This window comes from Alosa sapidissima, chromosome 24 (assembly GCF_018492685.1).
Source record: "Alosa sapidissima isolate fAloSap1 chromosome 24, fAloSap1.pri, whole genome shotgun sequence".
NCBI classification, from domain to species: domain Eukaryota; kingdom Metazoa; phylum Chordata; class Actinopteri; order Clupeiformes; family Clupeidae; genus Alosa; species Alosa sapidissima.
In genome coordinates, this window is record NC_055980.1 from 20,215,631 (window position 1) to 20,232,980 (window position 17,350).

General features: G+C 41.0%; 1 protein-coding gene and 1 long non-coding RNA gene across 3 annotated transcripts; both read left to right on the plus strand.

Annotated features, from left to right (window-relative positions):
* Positions 1-1,800: 1,800 nt before the first annotated feature.
* On the plus strand, positions 1,801-2,883 carry LOC121700607. Of its 2 annotated transcripts, XR_006027260.1 has the most exons (3): positions 1,801-1,879; positions 2,067-2,140; positions 2,785-2,883. It is a non-coding gene; the product is annotated as an uncharacterized LOC121700607 (long non-coding RNA). The 2 variants fall into 2 exon arrangements; XR_006027261.1 differs by lacking the exon at positions 1,801-1,879 and having other exon boundaries at positions 1,887-2,140.
* A 1,367-nt stretch (positions 2,884-4,250) lies between these two features.
* On the plus strand, positions 4,251-13,992 carry LOC121700605 (C-C chemokine receptor type 9-like). The gene is made up of 3 exons (XM_042083686.1): positions 4,251-4,691; positions 12,202-12,261; positions 12,549-13,992. Exons 2-3 carry the CDS (start codon positions 12,213-12,215, stop codon positions 13,730-13,732), a joined length of 1,233 nt encoding a protein of 410 aa, XP_041939620.1. The 5' UTR covers positions 4,251-4,691; positions 12,202-12,212; the 3' UTR covers positions 13,733-13,992.
* The last annotated feature ends 3,358 nt before the right edge of the window (positions 13,993-17,350 follow it).

Below are 17,350 nucleotides of genomic sequence, written 5' to 3' on the forward strand. Positions count from 1 at the left end.
CAGCTAACGCAGCCAGGCAGCTACAGCGCTACACTGTGGGGGCATGTCCGTGAGCTCCCATGCACACACGCCCCATAATCACATCCCAATGGAGCAGGCTACGTCAGGCTATAGCTAAATACCACTCCTTTCCTGATCTGAAATATCGATTTGTAGACAAAAACCTATAGGATCCTGATAAAATGATGCTCATTTAAAATAAAAGTGGTCAGACAGATTTAGAGGGTTTTGCACTCTAAGAACTCTAGCCTGGAAAATCCAGACCCTGATAATCTAGGAAGATTAAGGGTCTGGCAAAGAGCAATGTAATGGCCCAACTCGAGGGGCGGCAAGCATACATTTAAAAATCTCACTGCACGCAATTGGATAACACTAGACCATGTTTACGCTGAATGATTTCAGACTTTGATGCAATCGGATAACACTACGACCAATGTGTACTGTCCTCCAACGTTGCAGCGCTGTCTTCATCAGTTTAGCTGGTTCCCCGGAATGTTGGGGTAAAAGTAACGTGCATCGTTGCTCTTTGCCAGAGTGTCTCGCAGAGACAATTCCATTGTGCTCTCGCGAGAACTCTGGATTTCCAGGGTATCTGAACTCTTCATATATACTCTAAACAATCTGGGTGCTTAAATGACTTTAAATTACTAATGGCTCCATAAAGAACCATGACTTTGTGTTGAACCTTTACATCAAGTGAGAGTTTCTTCAGATTGGAAATGGTTCTTCAGAAAGACTATTTTTTATACCTGTTTACCTTTTTTTCTCTATTAAAGGTGCAGTCAGCGATTGCACATGATGTTACATTTGTTTATGTTTATATTTAAATTTCTTAGCAGAAGCTTTTGTCCAAAATAGTGTATACTGTATTATATTTAAATTAAGGACCAAACAAAACACATCAGAGAGGTAGTTCACCCTTCCATTCAGTAATCCCAAAGAAACTCCACACAGTGTTTCATTTTTGTTTGGGGGACAGGCTGCCCAACATTTTGTTTGTTTACAGTTTTTGGAGCCTGTGCTGCCTACAGACAGAGGTGGGCACAAATACATCAAAAACTATTTTGTTACAAACTACAAATACTGGCTCATAAAATATAACAAAATAAAATACAAAATACTGATGTGAAAGATGTATTTAATTAAAATACAAGTAATTAGTCATTTGAAAATACAAAAATACACTCACAATAATCGTGGTATATACCAACTTTTAAAAGAAACTACAAGGCATATTTTTGAAAACATATCCCCAAGAGACATACTATTTTCTGATTGGCCGGCAGAGGTCGAGTAATTCTGTATATTGGGGGTCCTATGAAGTAGATCTGGTAAAATAAATGAATCAGCGTCCCATATCAATAAACGACTGATGATTGAACTGACAACAAGCAGGCTTTGCAAAAGTGGAATCAACTGTAACAAAGCAAACTACTGGTGGAAAAACACACACCAACCAGTTTACTTCAAGACCAAATTAGCACTCTGGAAAAAAAAACTTGATCCAAGGAAACACACTGAGACGAAAGTAGCTGTTGAACTGTCAATACTACAAAGTGACACAGCCTGAATAACACCAATGCAACACTGAGCAGTAGAGTGAATGTATATTTAACCCAATTTAAGATCTGCGCAAAATCTGAGGCTGGAGCAGCTGATGTCTTGGCAAATCAATCAGGGATCTTACTTTGCTTAATTTTCTTGTTAACCAAATATACCCATGAAGTTATGGTCACAACCCCAACAACTGTCCGCAACTACCATATTCTTCAGTTCGCAACTACACTCTAAAAAATGATTCAGAGGTTAGTAGATACAACTTAAAATGAAGAACATTTTCGACATAAAAAAATTAAGTTTGCTACTTGTACATGTATAGGTGAGTTGACAATTTATTTTAAGGAGTTTGTAATACTGAAAAAGAAAGAAAGCTGTCTCAACTTATTCATATATGGATTTTCAACACACAGTCTTGCTTTCACCTAACAATAGAAAGTATTAAGTTCCTGAAACTTGTAAATCTCGTGACCAAACTTATAAAGCTAATAACACGATTGAACGTTCAGGACCTTCCAGACCACGCCTGAGAAGTAACAGAAATTATGGCACAGGATCCTGTAGCCTGCATCGAACATCACAGGTACGTGCAAAGTAGTCTAGCCTACTATTTTTGTGTTTGTTTTAAAAGCAACAGCTATCAAACAACGGCACACAGTGCATCAAAATCTTTGTCACGTGACACTCAAATGAAATTAACGCTACAGCTTGCCCTTTTGCTAATTTGAATATTTGAAAAGATGGATTTTAGCTATCTACAGACAGTAGCTATCGTGTCTTCCAAGCTAGCTGCTGCTTGTACGGTAATTAAACCATTTGAAAAGATGACTTTGGTAGCTGGCGTCTTCAAAGTTACCTGCAGCCTGCCCTTTGATCATTTGGAGTTAGTAAAGGTAAATTTAGCTGTCTGGTGTCTTCAAATTTCACCGTGGCAGCTGTATTCCGCACTTAACATTTTAGCATTGCTAGTTCTAACACTGCACGTGTTTGAGGATCATATTTGGTCGTCCTAGTTAAGCCTAACATTGTCACTATTTATGAAGGTTTGTGGGCCATTTGACATTCTTAGCTTAACCTGAACATAGGCCTAATAGGTAGGCCAACATTTATTTATTTTTGAAGTTTGAGAAATATTATGTGTCAATCCCTGCAAACCATGTAGATTTTGTTCATTTTGTTGTTTGTCTTGAGGTAAATTTTCTAACATTGTGCCTTTCTTTTATACAGATAAATGACGAATTCAGACGGAGCTCTACATTCATTCATTGCACAACTGGACCAGTTGCCATTGCTTTAAAAATAAACAATGCTTTCAGAAAATTTAAATTGCTGTGTGCTTTTATTCAGACAGAAGTGAAGTAAGTTACTATAACTTAAAAAGATCCATGCAAATTGTTACCTTAATTTTTTTTAAGTCATTTCAACTCAAGTTGTTTTTTGAGTAAATATTGTGAGACTTTTATAGTGAGAAGAACTCAATTAGTTTAGCACAATCAACCTGATTTGTCCTCTAAAAGCTTAATTAAGTTGAACCAACTTAATTATATTAATTTGATCATATAATATAATTCAGTTGTTCTAACTATATAAGTCTCACAATATTTACTCAAAAACGGCTTGAGTTGAAATTACTTAAAAAGATCCATGCAAATTGTTACCTCAATTTTTTTAAGTTGAGTAAGTGTATTATTTTTTAGAGTGTACCTATAAAACAAGTAACAAATTATATTTGCAAGGGTGTATTATTATGCCATCAGATCCTTCCATGTAAAAGTACTAACAGGTGAACACATGCAGGTTTAAACACAGCAGGTAGATGATCAGGTCTAAATGCAGCAGGTATGTTATCAGCTATAAATGCAGCAGGCATGTGCTCAGGTATAAATACAGTAGGTATCTTCTCAGGCATAAATGCAATAGGTGTCTTCTCAGGCATGCATTAGGTATCTTCTCAGGTATAAATACAGTAGGTATGTGCTCAGGTATAAATGCAGTAGGCATGTGCTCATTTATAAATGTAGTAGGTATCTTCTCATTTATAAATGCAGTAGGTATCTTCTCATGTATAAATGCAGTAGGTATCTTCTCAGGTATAAATGCAGTAGGTATAAATGCAGCAGGCATGTGCTCAGGTATAAATACAGTAGGTATCTTCTCAGGCATAAATGCAATAGGTATCTTCTCAGGCATGCATTAGGTATCTTCTCAGGTATAAATACAGTAGGTATGTGCTCAGGTATAAATGCAGTAGGCATGTGCTCATTTATAAATGTAGTAGGTATCTTCTCATTTATAAATGCAGTAGGTATCTTCTCATGTATAAATGCAGTAGGTATCTTCTCAGGTATAAATGCAGTAGGTATAAATGCAGCAGGTATAAATGCAGTAGGTATGTGCTCAGGTATAAATGCAGTAGGTACTATGTGATCAGGTATAAATGCAGTAGGTACTATGTGATCAGGTATAAATGCAGCAGATATGTGATCAGGTATAAATGCAGCACGTATGTGATCAGGTATAAATGCAGTAGGTACTATGTGATCAGGTATAAATGCAGTAGGTACTATGTGATCAGGTATAAATGCAGTAGGTACTATGTGATCAGGTATAAATGCAGTAAGTACTATGTGATCAGGTCTAAATGCAGCAGATATGTGATCAGGTATAAATGCAGCAGGTACTATGTGATCAGGTATAAATGCAGCAGGTATATGATCAGGTATAAATGCAGCAGGTATGTGATCAGGTATAAATGCAGCAGGTATGTGATGAGGTATAAATGCAGCAGGTATATGATCAGGTATAAATGCAGCAGGTATGAGATCAGATATGTGATCAAACTCCATGGGAACTGAACCCATGATCTTGGAGATGCACAGAAAACCGCATTAGTTGTTGTTTGCAGTCCTAGAATGTGCCGGAAAATAACAGAAAGCGGTGTGGCTTTGGTGAGAGACACGCCGAGAGTTACAAAGGTCAGGTAAACACTCGGAGGGAGAGAGAGAGAGAGAGAGAGAGAGAGAGAAAAAGAGAGAGAGAGGCTTCAAAGGCTCCCTGAGGTCTGTCTTACTCTGCACATAACTGCAGAGGTTAGTTTGTACCTGCCTTTGTCCCCCTCTCAAAGCTGCAGTACAGTAAGTGGACGTATTTTATAATCAGGTGTATTTCTGTAATCAATTGACATATATACATGCATTAATTCACTACAAATAATTGCCACCTTGGGAAAAATGGAAACTGTTTTCAAAGTGAGGTATGTTTGTCAACTTTTAATTCAGGTGTAGGAGAAACATTTCAGGTCTTTTGAATCAGACCTCAAGGATGACTGATGGATGAATACGCATAACGATTCTCTGTTAAAATAATAGGCCATACGAATAATACAGGCTTAGGCTACTGCAAAATACGGCATTGATGTTAAAATTATTATTGTGTTGAATGTCACAAACAAAATTAAAGATCAGGTTTAAAATGTTGTTTGCTACTGTATCAACTTAGTAAAACATTTGTTAGTAAGAGATAAAGATAGGCCTACGCAGATACATCTGAGTCAAACCGGAAAAGAACTGCATTGTTTCATGAAGCTTGGTTTTTTAAATATTCATTATAATCGACTTATAAATACTTTTTTGTCAGGTCATTACATGTTGATAGCATGATTGAGTAAACAAATGAACAAACAGAGCATATAACCTACATGTACTAAGCTGCAGGGCCCACTCTACTGTAGGGCATGGGTGGGCTACCCAAACATTGTCTTGCCAACCCAAATATATATAGGCATTTATATATATATATATATATATATATATATATATATATATATATATATATATATATATATATATATATATTTATTTTTAAGGGGTCAGCCCATAGACAGGTTTTTTAGTTGGGCATCTGTGGAGCGTGCAACCTCAAACCCAGCTTGGATGTAGATGTTGCCAGCTAGTACATACAGTAGCTTTGCCCAGATACATTTTGGCCAGACAAATTTTGCTCTGAGACAGTGTTATGGGATTTTGTGTGAGCAATAGTTGGATTTGTGTGCAGTTTTGAAAAAAAAAAAAATTGTGAAACGGAAATTGTGTGTAAGCAGTTGTAAATAACGGCAAACTATACTAAGTTTTATTTGGAAAATAGTTTGCATAGTTTTCTGTGTAGCCTTGGTTGAATGCAATGAAAAATAACAAAATCCAAAAACGTCCATATAATTAGACTACTTAACTCATGTCCAAATATTTAACTTAGTGATGTGCACCAACTGCCAACTGCTACTCCAAGCTTTAAAAGCACACGCTGCACTTTGAAACCTTCTGTAAATTCATCCTCACTGTTGTCGAGCTCTGAAACATATAGTCCCATCTCAATCTGCTTGTGTCAATTTTAATCCAATTTCACCGCTTTGCTATGTTGCCTACTCGCGGACCTCTCGGATACCACACTTTGAGAAACACTGCTGCAGAATTATGCTGCCCTCTCGCGTCTGGTCTGGCATGTTGTCCACCTTGTGTTGTGTATGTGCTTGGGCCATCTCGAAACACTCTGACGGGTGGTTTAAAAAAGAAAGAAACCACATGAGCAATAATCCCATACGTCGTAAAAATGTATTCGTGATAGTCCTTACTTACAAAAGCCGAAGGGCAAATATCAGGAATGCATTTTTGTTATTCCATTAGGTGGACTTGTTGGCAATAGTTTACAAATCAAGGCAAATTAGTACCCTAATTATATGTATCTTTTGACATGGGGATCAGAGGAAATTGTTTTTGTTTTTTTAATGTAATTCCAAAATAGCAAAGTTGCAGGCAATGGTGTTAGTAAAGTTGAAAACTGCATGTCTTTCTTCTAGTCTAACCTAAACCGGCGACATCAACACCTAATAGATTTCAGTACCCTAGTTATCTAATCGGATTACGATTGAAAGGTATGTGTTGTGTTGGCATTTTCTGTCAAAGATGATGTCGCGAGCACTTATCGGCCACTTTGGCTCAATACTATAGCTGAGCGCAACAATTCAGTCACTTCCGCATGTAGTCTAGGTCTGGGTGTAAAACGCACACTTACCTTATCGGCTCCATCGAAGCTCTCATTTTACTGCGACCATGGTCTTCAACATTATAGTCCACTCTACCTGCCAATTCGTATTTACTGACTAAATGAAGTGAGAAGGTACGGTGGTCCTTCCTTATCTGACACGCGACAGTGACTGATTTCTTGACTTTCGAGTCAACCCACGAGTTTTCGCGTGCCAACGGCCTCACTGGGTGGCACGCAATGAAATCTCGATATGATTTTCTTTCCGTCTTTGAACCAAGCCAAATGTGTTAAATCTGGAATAAATTTCGTGACAAACGATGTCACACCTTGGAAGTCAAACCTGTGATGGGTTATTTTATGTTGTAACTGAAAGTTTGACTCAAGGGCGTAGGTTTGGTCTGAGCTTTGGTGGGGACACTACCCACCAACCCCCCCCACAAAAAAAAACACTCAACTCTTTCACCACCCACTATAGATATATAAAATGATTAAAATGATTAGATATATAAAATGATTAAAATATGTAAGCTACAGATATGAAGGCTATTAACATTTATTTTCTATTTGGTCTCTTATGAAATCATGCCCATTTAAGCACAGCTCAGTTTTAAGAACCTTAAATACATGCATGCTTAGCATTTTGTGAAAAGAAATCATTAAGGCTACATTGACAAACTCTTAACCGTGAGCTGCCTGTATATTCTCTGATTCTAATATTTACAGATATCTAGGCGATGTAAGCACAGCTCAGTTTTAAGAAATGCAGCCGAAAGACCATGTTGAATTTTGCTATCATTTATTTTAAAAACTGGATTAGCCTACTCTGGAAGAGCTAACTATACACGGAAACACGACATTGGTGTGGACATGTCCTTCGGTCCCCACGCAAATCTACACCCCTGGTTTGACTCGTAGGCAACATTTGTTTGTATAAGTCGTTTTTTTTCTAATGAAGCTTTATTGAAATAGAAATACAACAGACATTACACACAGATAGGCATAGATAGTATTTACATTTACATAGCAATGACAAGTTGTGTAAAAAGAGTGAGAAATGATGAGTTAGGCCTAGCTGAAAATACATAGCCTACAGACAGGGATGGATTAGGTACTGCACGGGCCTACCGGGCCCAGGCCCAGGGGCCCAAGGGGTCAGGGGGCCCTGAAGCCCAAGCCTTTGCATGGAATCACTGCCTCAATATCAACAAATCAGGATGTAGGCTAGGAATCTGATTGAATTAAAGTATTGGCCATCCCCAAAATGCACCAGAATACAGGAAATCACATCAAACAAATTAACCCTTAGAACCCGATTGACGCAAAGTGCGTCAAAAAACATGACAGCATGACAAAGCAGAAGTGGGGCTTTCCAAAGAGACTACACACTTGTCTGTACGATCAAGTATGAAAAAAAAAAAAAATCATGAAATTAAATCAAATTGCATCATATTTACAGTCTATACTTCTCTGCGTTCACCTGCGCACCCATTACTTTCGTTTGAATTACTCGCGAACCCGTGATCGCACCGACATGGCAAGCATATCAGATGAAAGAGGGGACACAGGGCTATCCATTGGTATCATGTATATCGATCCTTCTGGCTTATAAAAACAGACGAAGTGACTGCACAAACCAACCCTGCACACCCATTACTGTCGTTTGAATTACTCGCGGACCCGTGATCGGATAGATACAGTAGGCTATGCCACGCATGTCAGATGAAAGAGGAGAAACAGAGCTATCATTTGATACCAAGTATATCATTCTGGGTTAAACAGAGTGACAGCATAATAATAACTTCATATAGCTGGACTTACCCCACGTTTTTGTCTGTTCTTGTGGCAAAGCATGTTTATAATCAAAAGCTATCGTGTGTTTCTCTATAGCAAAGCATGTTCATAATCCGGTTTTGAGATCCTAGCAAATTCCTGCATGGCATCCAATTTAAGGCTCAAATTGCATCCCAATTTGTTCAACAAAGAAACACCTTTATTGCCTGTACTTTGTTCATGGCAATCCAGTAAAAAGTTGAGAATCATTATGAGTGCATAGGCACGCAGGCTAACACGCAACCTCGGGTCAAGTCAGGTCAGATCAGTTTGTGTCACAGATAGCCTATGGAGTGCAGAAAGGTCATTTTTCATCACTAAATAAAAATGGCATTTATTTCCGTAAATCACACACCACATATTTATGTAAATTGCTCAGCCCCAGAGTATCCCTCCAACATGGCAATTATATTGCCCGATCCAGGACAGTCTGCCCTACACACACATGAAATGCATGTAGAGCTATGAGCTTGTTGTGGTGAGATACATGTCGAAATATAAGCATTTTTATAATACACTTTTCTTTTTATATTTTAATTCTTAAAAAATCTAAATAAAAGCAATGCTAGTACTAATACATGGAATGATGGCAGATCTGGATAGCCTAGACTCTGCTGAAAAAAACAATATATAATATGTGTGTGTGGCACTTACAATGACCAGAATAAATCCTTATGAATAAAGGTAGTGAAAATGCCCTAAAAACAGCTTAGGGTTCTAAGGGTTAAAAATGTTCTGGGGGAGGACCCCCCCCCCCCCTCCCACATATGTGACAATTAGTGGGGTGCCCTTAATACATCTGGGCCCAGGGACCCGAAAGTTCATAATCCGTCCATGCCTACAGACAACGATCGTTCGTCAAAATGATGAAGCCAAGCCTACGAAAGACTCATTAAGACATCAAAACAAACAATTCATGTCACAGTCTTAGAAACACTAGAACAGAGTATGGCTAAAAGCGTCTGCTAAATTAATACAATTAGTAACCTAATACCTGTAAGAAATAGGCCATATAGGACATGGGCGACAGACACAATAGCACAATAACACTTTCACTGTCCACAAGCAGAAAGCAGACAATGAACTAGGACCTTATCAGTAGGCAAGTAGGCTATATGGTGCAGCCTATATGTGTTATTGTATATTGTCTATATGTTGTCTGTAGTCTACTGCTGGAGTGACGCCATCAGCCAGAACCAAAATGCCTTCACTCTAAAAAGTGATGTGTTAGAATTACACATTGCTTGTTATCTCAGGGACAACACAATTTTGTGTGAATTTCAAAACAGCACTTGTGTGGCTGGGTGAAAGGTGAAAGACAGATGTAAATGTAAATGTAAAAGATTTCAGCTATCTTAAAAAACAAAAGAAAAACAACAAGCAGACAAATAAAGAAAAAAAAAAGCCATTTTTTTGCAGGTAGGCTACACAATTGTTTGTATTTTTGAGATAGCTGAAATCTGTCTTTCACCCAGCCAGCCACACAATTGCTGTGTTGAAATGTACACAAAATGTGTTGTCCCTACCTGAGCACACTCAGCAGATGTGTCATTTTTAACACATCACTTTTGTGTGTAGCCTACTAACTCACTCTGGTTCCTGCTGTGGTGGCAAAGTGGAGCGAACAGCTGACTTAGGGGCGTGTGGCCCCTGTTCTTATCAGACCTGGGGGTTTTTTGGAAGTAGATTACATGGTGGTTTAGTGACTAACCTCAGATGAAGTAATAATACACACACACGCACACACACACACAGGATATAACAACAACACAGTTAGCTGATGACAGTCACAAACAAGCTGCCTGTTTTCCCCAGAATCCACAGAGGCTGTCCTTCATGGTACAACATGCGCTGCCAGGAGTCTGAATGCCCCATAGCACCAAAGAACAAAAGAGCATACTGTATAGGGCAGAGGTCATACTTGCATTAAATCCATCTGCTATTATGTGCATTTTGCACTGTACTGGGATGGTAACACATGACAAATGAGACAAACCAGAGCTAAAATAAAGATAAATTAGGTCTTGATGTTAGTTACATATTCATGTATAACAAACGCTATACAAGATTTCAGTTTGAGACTAAATAGATACACACACACACACACACACACACACACACACACACACACACACACACAGATGTCCCTTCACCCAGCTATAGGCCTAGTGTGGACCAGCACTCCTCTGGCTGTACATGTATGTTCTGGTCAGTGCTCTGACTGTAGGTCTACTTCTTAGCTGAACGTGTTTTGTTAAAAACAACTGCTAGTCAAATACAAGTAATCAAAGCAGGCTGCATGACAATAAAATGAGTGTTGATACGGTGAAACAAGCTGTTTTCTTGTCCAGTGGATTTCAGCTGTCTTACTGAGCAGAGTGTACAGTGAGGCACATTGTGAGCGTAAAATGTGACCCAATGATAAAGAGCAACAGTTACAAAGATGTATTCTGTACTGACCATTTCCATTTGCTTTTTACATCAGACTTCCAACACACACACACACACACACACACACACACACACACACACGCACGCACACACACACACACACACACACACACACACACACAGAGAGACTCTCTCTCTCTCTCTCTCTCACACCCACACACAAACACACACACACACACACACACACACACACATACACACACAGAGAGACTCTCTCTCTCTCTCTCACACCCACACACACACACATGCACACACACACACGTGCGGACACACACACACACACACACACACACACACACACACACACACACACACACACACACACACACACACAGACACACACACACACAGACTTACAGTCCCACACTTACAGACACACATGCACAGACACACATACGGACAGACGGACACACACACACACACACACACACATACACACACACACACACAAACACACACACACTAACATACACACCGAGCCTACAGGTTTAGATCTGTAGGGGATCTTCCACTGATCAATTAAATTCTTAGCCTGGCTAACGCCAAAGCTCATCTCATTGAGATGGGGTCTGGGAACTACACATTCATTTTCTCGTATTTGAAATGTGGTTTACGAATGCCCAGAGCCGTTTATTGGGCACTACGAATGTCTATCAAATGCGTCTGTACGTAGCTCATAACCGCTTCGGTGTGTCGTCATCGTCTTGCTGTCCCTGTTCTGTGATTGGTTCCTTTGTTGAGGTGAAAACAAAGTCCATGGAATCCAGGCTGCCTAGCAGTGTGAATAAAATTGTGCACGTAAGGCAGCATGGGAAACCCCAGGCTATTCAATTCTTGCAACACCTTGCAGACATAACTTTCAGACTGCTATCATGTACTGACACAACAGTCCTCTGGGGGGCGCTACAGAGCTTAGCATGCCAAAGCCAAAATGAAAAAGAGTAGTCATCTCACATGCAACCACACCCATACAAAGTTGTCCAGTAATAGGTACCAAGCCATAGATATTCACATATTCCCCTGTTTTTATTTACACATTTAATGAATGTTGTTTTATAGTGTATAGTAGGCCTATTTACATATTGCCTGTTTTTTTTAAAGTAGGCCTATCTTTACAAATACTCCTCCCCCATCCCATCTTCATGCAAATTAAATCCTATTTGTCTTTTCTCTGCTATAAACACTTGCTGTCGTTGTTGTTGTTGTTGTTGTTGTAGTTCGGTGTATTATAGTATTTGTTATAATATTGTCTGTATATATATATATATGCACATTGTCTGTTCTCATTGTCTCTTACTTTTCTCTTTCATCTTTACCCTACAGACGATCGCAAAATGGCCGCAGATAATGTTACTGATTCCTACGACCTTCCCATCACCAGCGGTGAGAGTACGATTGTGTCAGAGTAGTCAACCATTTGTAATGTGTTTATAGTGAATTTTTGTATTTTTGCGATCCCATTTTAAGACATGTAGTACAGCAATATCATACAGAAATGTAGATGGTTGCATTATAAAAGTAAAATATAGAAACATAAAACATGTAAAATTAACTTCCATCATACTTAAATTCAAAATAATGAATTTCATTTAAGTGTGAGTTTGACAATGGCAGACATTGCTCTTAGACTGTATTCATTCACATGACATTTATTTATATGTGGATTTCAGACTACTATGATGACGACTACTTGTCATACTATGCCACCTCTGCTGGCGAAGAGGATCTGGTAACTCCATGCTTTGAAGAGGATGACGAGTCGCAGATCCTGTCGGGCTGTCAGACGGCGTTCTACATCCTGGTCTTTCTGGTGGGTGTGCCGGGCAACTCTCTGGTCGTGGCCACCTTCGCCCGCTACTGGCGCGCCCGTCTGCGCAGCCTGACGGATGCTTTCCTCCTCCACCTGGCGCTGTCGGACCTGCAGCTGCTGCTCACGTTGCCCCTGCAGGCGGGGGAAGCGCTGCGTGGCGAGTGGCCCTTCAGCAGCGCCCTCTGCAGGGTGAACAGGGGACTGCGGTCAGTGAATACCTACAGCGGCCTGCTGCTGCTAGCCTGCATTAGCGCCGAGCGCTACAGCGTGGTGGTGCTCCGCTCGGGGGCAACGCGTCGGAGGAAGACCGGTGGTGGATGCTGCCGTCGTCGGGTGATGGTCCAAGCTGTCATCGCATGCCTGACCGTGGCAATAACCGCTATCGCCCTGAGCGCCCCTGACTTCCTGTTCTCCGAGGTGGAGAACAGTAACGGCATGTGCGGCCTGAACGTGTGGGTGGATAGCGCCAGCTCACAGGTCAAGCTGGCCCTGACCGGCTCCATGATCGCCGGCTTCTGCGTGCCCTTCGCCGTCATGGCCACCTGCTACACGGCCATCGGCTGCGTCCTGGCGCAAGGTCGGCGCACGGCGCGCGGGCATTGCTGGCGGCGGCAACGGACACTCCGCCTGATGGTGGCGCTGGTGTTCCTCTTCCTGCTCTTCCAGCTGCCCTACACGCTGGTGCTGGGCCTGAAGCTGATGGACGCCTGGCGCTCCTGCAGCTTCCTGCTGTGGGAGAGCGCCACCTGCAGTCTGGCCTACACGCGCTGCTGCCTCAACCCCGTGCTCTACGCTCTGGTCGGCGTGCGCTTCCGCAACGACGTGCTGAGGCTGCTGCACGAGGCTGGCTGCCTCTGCCTCTCCGCCTCGCGGCTGTCCCTCGACCCCGACAGCGGCAGCTCGATCTCGCGGTCCTCGGCACCCCCCACCACCACACTGCTGTCACCGAAGTCGCCCACACCCCTCCTGACGCCGCCAGACATTGCAGAAACTGACGTGGGCAAAGTGTTTGTGTATCCAAGCCTTTCTTCTACTCACACCTGACTGTGTTAAGTCCATATTATCTTCTCAGAACTGACCCACGCATAAGTGCCTCACTCACCATTCACCTCTCCCGAACACGGGCTACCCCTGTGAAAAATATCATTCAAAAATTGTAAGTTCCTCTCAGAGCACACACAGCTCACACATTCCTTTCCAGACGCTTGTGTTTCATTCAGCTGCCCACTGTTCCACATGCAGGGCCTCTGACCACATGCTCACATCACTGGACTTAAAGCTGCAGTTGGCAAGTCTGACAGATTGAGGGGACTCTCATGCCCCTCCCCCACTATCACCGAGCACCCTTTCATTGAGTTTGTGCTCGTCAGTGCGCACCAGACCGCACCAGACTGTGATTGACAGTCAGATCTCACACACCCCTGCTCTGATTGGACCAGAAGAACGGGGAGCTGTGGATTTTTGCAAAACAAATAACAGGCTCTAGGTGGAGGTAGAAGTGCTGTTTTTTTTTTTAAAATCCAGCTGATTTATGTTGTTCTGTCGGAGCATAGTGTTGATTTCAGTGAATATGATCAAAAAAATCTTGCCAACTGCAGCTTTAAGAGAGAGAGAGACGCTGGGCATTGCTTTCATTAGATATAATGCACATTACCATATTACATATTGTATTGCAGCCAGGTTATATACATGATCTTTTATTACATTACTGTAAGTTCTATCTTTTGCATTATCATACATACTTTACATATCCTCAGCTTCTTGCATTATATGAAAGCAGAACTGCGACCAGAACAACAAATTCTCAAGCACATTTTCTATGTAACAGTCATCCCCATGTGACTGAATATTTTATAACTTTCAAAACGGATAGTGCGACTTTAATGATGATTGACTAAGTTGCGTTTGAAGCAACTGTAAAATACTCATCGTATCATTATTTGATACAATGTGCAAACATATAGATACGTTTGTGATTGTACAGTATAACACATTTTTTTTTTACTTTATTTCAACAGCATGTGAAAATAACCACACCAATAGTACACCGAACACAAATATTGGACAATACATACACACATGGAAGCATTACATGAAGACAAAATCATCATTTATCTAACTGTTTGGAGGAGACAAAGAAATATGTTATTTATTTTGCTGTTTTTGATCAAATGAAGCAGTCTGAGAAGTGCATATCACCAGTATTACTGTAACTATGACCAGCATTACATCATTATATCATTAGAGCATTACATATTCTCTAAGTTATAGTCATCACCATTTGTCTGAACATCATAACTTAGATCAGAATTACAGCAAAGATTCTTAAACAGAACACTGACCCTTTGTTGGTAAAACTAAATGATTGATGTCTTTTGGGGGGTATGACAAGTATGTGGTTTACGGGGGGGTGGGGGGGCTACATCAGGCACGTACATGTAACTGAAGCGTTCTGTTCTTGATGCTTTTGCCGTCTGCTGCAACAATTAGCTTCCACTATAATCAATGGAACTAGCTACATCAGATGTGATTGCAGCAGGTATGTTCGAAAAAAAAAAAAACAGACCAGTCTTCTAAAATTGTTTTTACGCGTCGCGAACAGAACGCTTCAGTTACGTGCGGTCGGTATAGCCCCCGTTAGTGACAAACCGGAGGGAGTGATAAAGTTGCTAATAGAGGAGCTGTATGACTTCATTCAGACAACAAAACAAGGCTAAAGGGCTCTGCTTTTAGGAGGTTTAGCAGCTACTGTCAGTTAACGTACCCAGGTTTACCACTGAACCGCCTACTTGAGACACCAGCCTGTTTTGCCTGTGCTCCCTACTTCTGTTCACAATGTGTTCAAAATTATTATTGTATTCTTAAATAAACTCCTGTCTATCTGACTTTGCCTCTTTGTCTTTTTCCGATTTACTTAAAGGTGCATTATACGATTTTACGCAATTTCAAACCCATACAATTTTTTTGTTACACTCAGCAATCATCTCCTCACGACCACTAGCTGCCCATTCCGTGAGTACACTGTAAAAAACACAGTCTCTGTAGGCAGCCCAGGCACTGAAAACTGGAAACAAATAAAGTGGGGGCAGCCTGACCCCCAAACAAAAACAAAACCCTTCATGGAATTTCTCTGGTAATACTGAAGTTACTATAGCAACTGCATATTTCCTCCGTGTTATCGACATTTCTTCCCTGTTGTCTTATTTGCTGTGTTAGAACCTTTTGTGAATGATGTGCTGGGGTGGCAACCCTTTGTCTGCTGTCTAAGTACTTTTTATCAGTGAACTAAATGGCAGGCTATGTTATTACACCATCTAGTGGTGATAAAAGGTAGCTGCATCACAAGCATGTGTGTTGGTCACTGTGTGTGTGTGTGTGTGTGTGTGTGTGTGTGTGTGTGTGTGTGTGTGTGTGTGTGTGTGTGTGTGTTTTGAGTCCCCTCTCACTGTTGGTTGCTCCTCATGCTTGGTGGGGTTTGTGAGATACTGTATCAGAATGACTCAGGGAGGTACAATGAAAGTTGAAGGAATATTCCACCATTTGAGGAATTACACTCATTTTTCACCTCCCCTTGAGTTAATCAATTAATTTTTACCTTTCTCCAGTTCATCCAGCCGTTCTCCTAGTCTGGCTACAGTTTTAGCTCCAACCTAGCATAAATCATTAAATCTGACTAGACCATTAGCATAAAGCCACTATATTATGTATGTACTTACCGTGCTGCACTCAAAACTTACCGGGTAATTTAGTGTCTTTCTCTCAAAAGTTTTGACAGAAGTAGATTTCATGTTTGTGGGTTGATGAAGTGTGTACTAACTGCTCAATTGCGTCCGAGAAAACGCTAACCATATTAGCTAAACATGACATCTCGACATGACGAGTAGGGCCTATAGCCTAGTCTGGATGTTATGGAATGTTTTGACGTGATAGCTTGCCCTCACTCCAATGGCAGGTGGCATTTGTGCAGGCAGCTACAGACACTGACACACATGCACAGACTTACAGACACACATGCACAGACACACATACGGACAGACGGACACACACACACACACACACACACATACACACACACACACACAAACACACACACACTAACATACACACCGAGCCTACAGGTTTAGATCTGTAGGGGATCTTCCACTGATCAATTAAATTCTTAGCCTGGCTAACGCCAAAGCTCATCTCATTGAGATGGGGTCTGGGAACTACACATTCATTTTCTCGTATTTGAAATGTGGTTTACGAATGCCCAGAGCCGTTTATTGGGCACTACGAATGTCTATCAAATGCGTCTGTACGTAGCTCATAACCGCTTCGGTGTGTCGTCATCGTCTTGCTGTCCCTGTTCTGTGATTGGTTCCTTTGTTGAGGTGAAAACAAAGTCCATGGAATCCAGGCTGCCTAGCAGTGTGAATAAAATTGTGCACGTAAGGCAGCATGGGAAACCCCAGGCTATTCAATTCTTGCAACACCTTGCAGACATAACTTTCAGACTGCTATCATGTACTGACACAACAGTCCTCTGGGGGGCGCTACAGAGCTTAGCATGCCAAAGCCAAAATGAAAAAGAGTAGTCATCTCACATGCAACCACACCCATACAAAGTTGTCCAGTAATAGGTACCAAGCCATAGATATTCACATATTCCCCTGTTTTTAT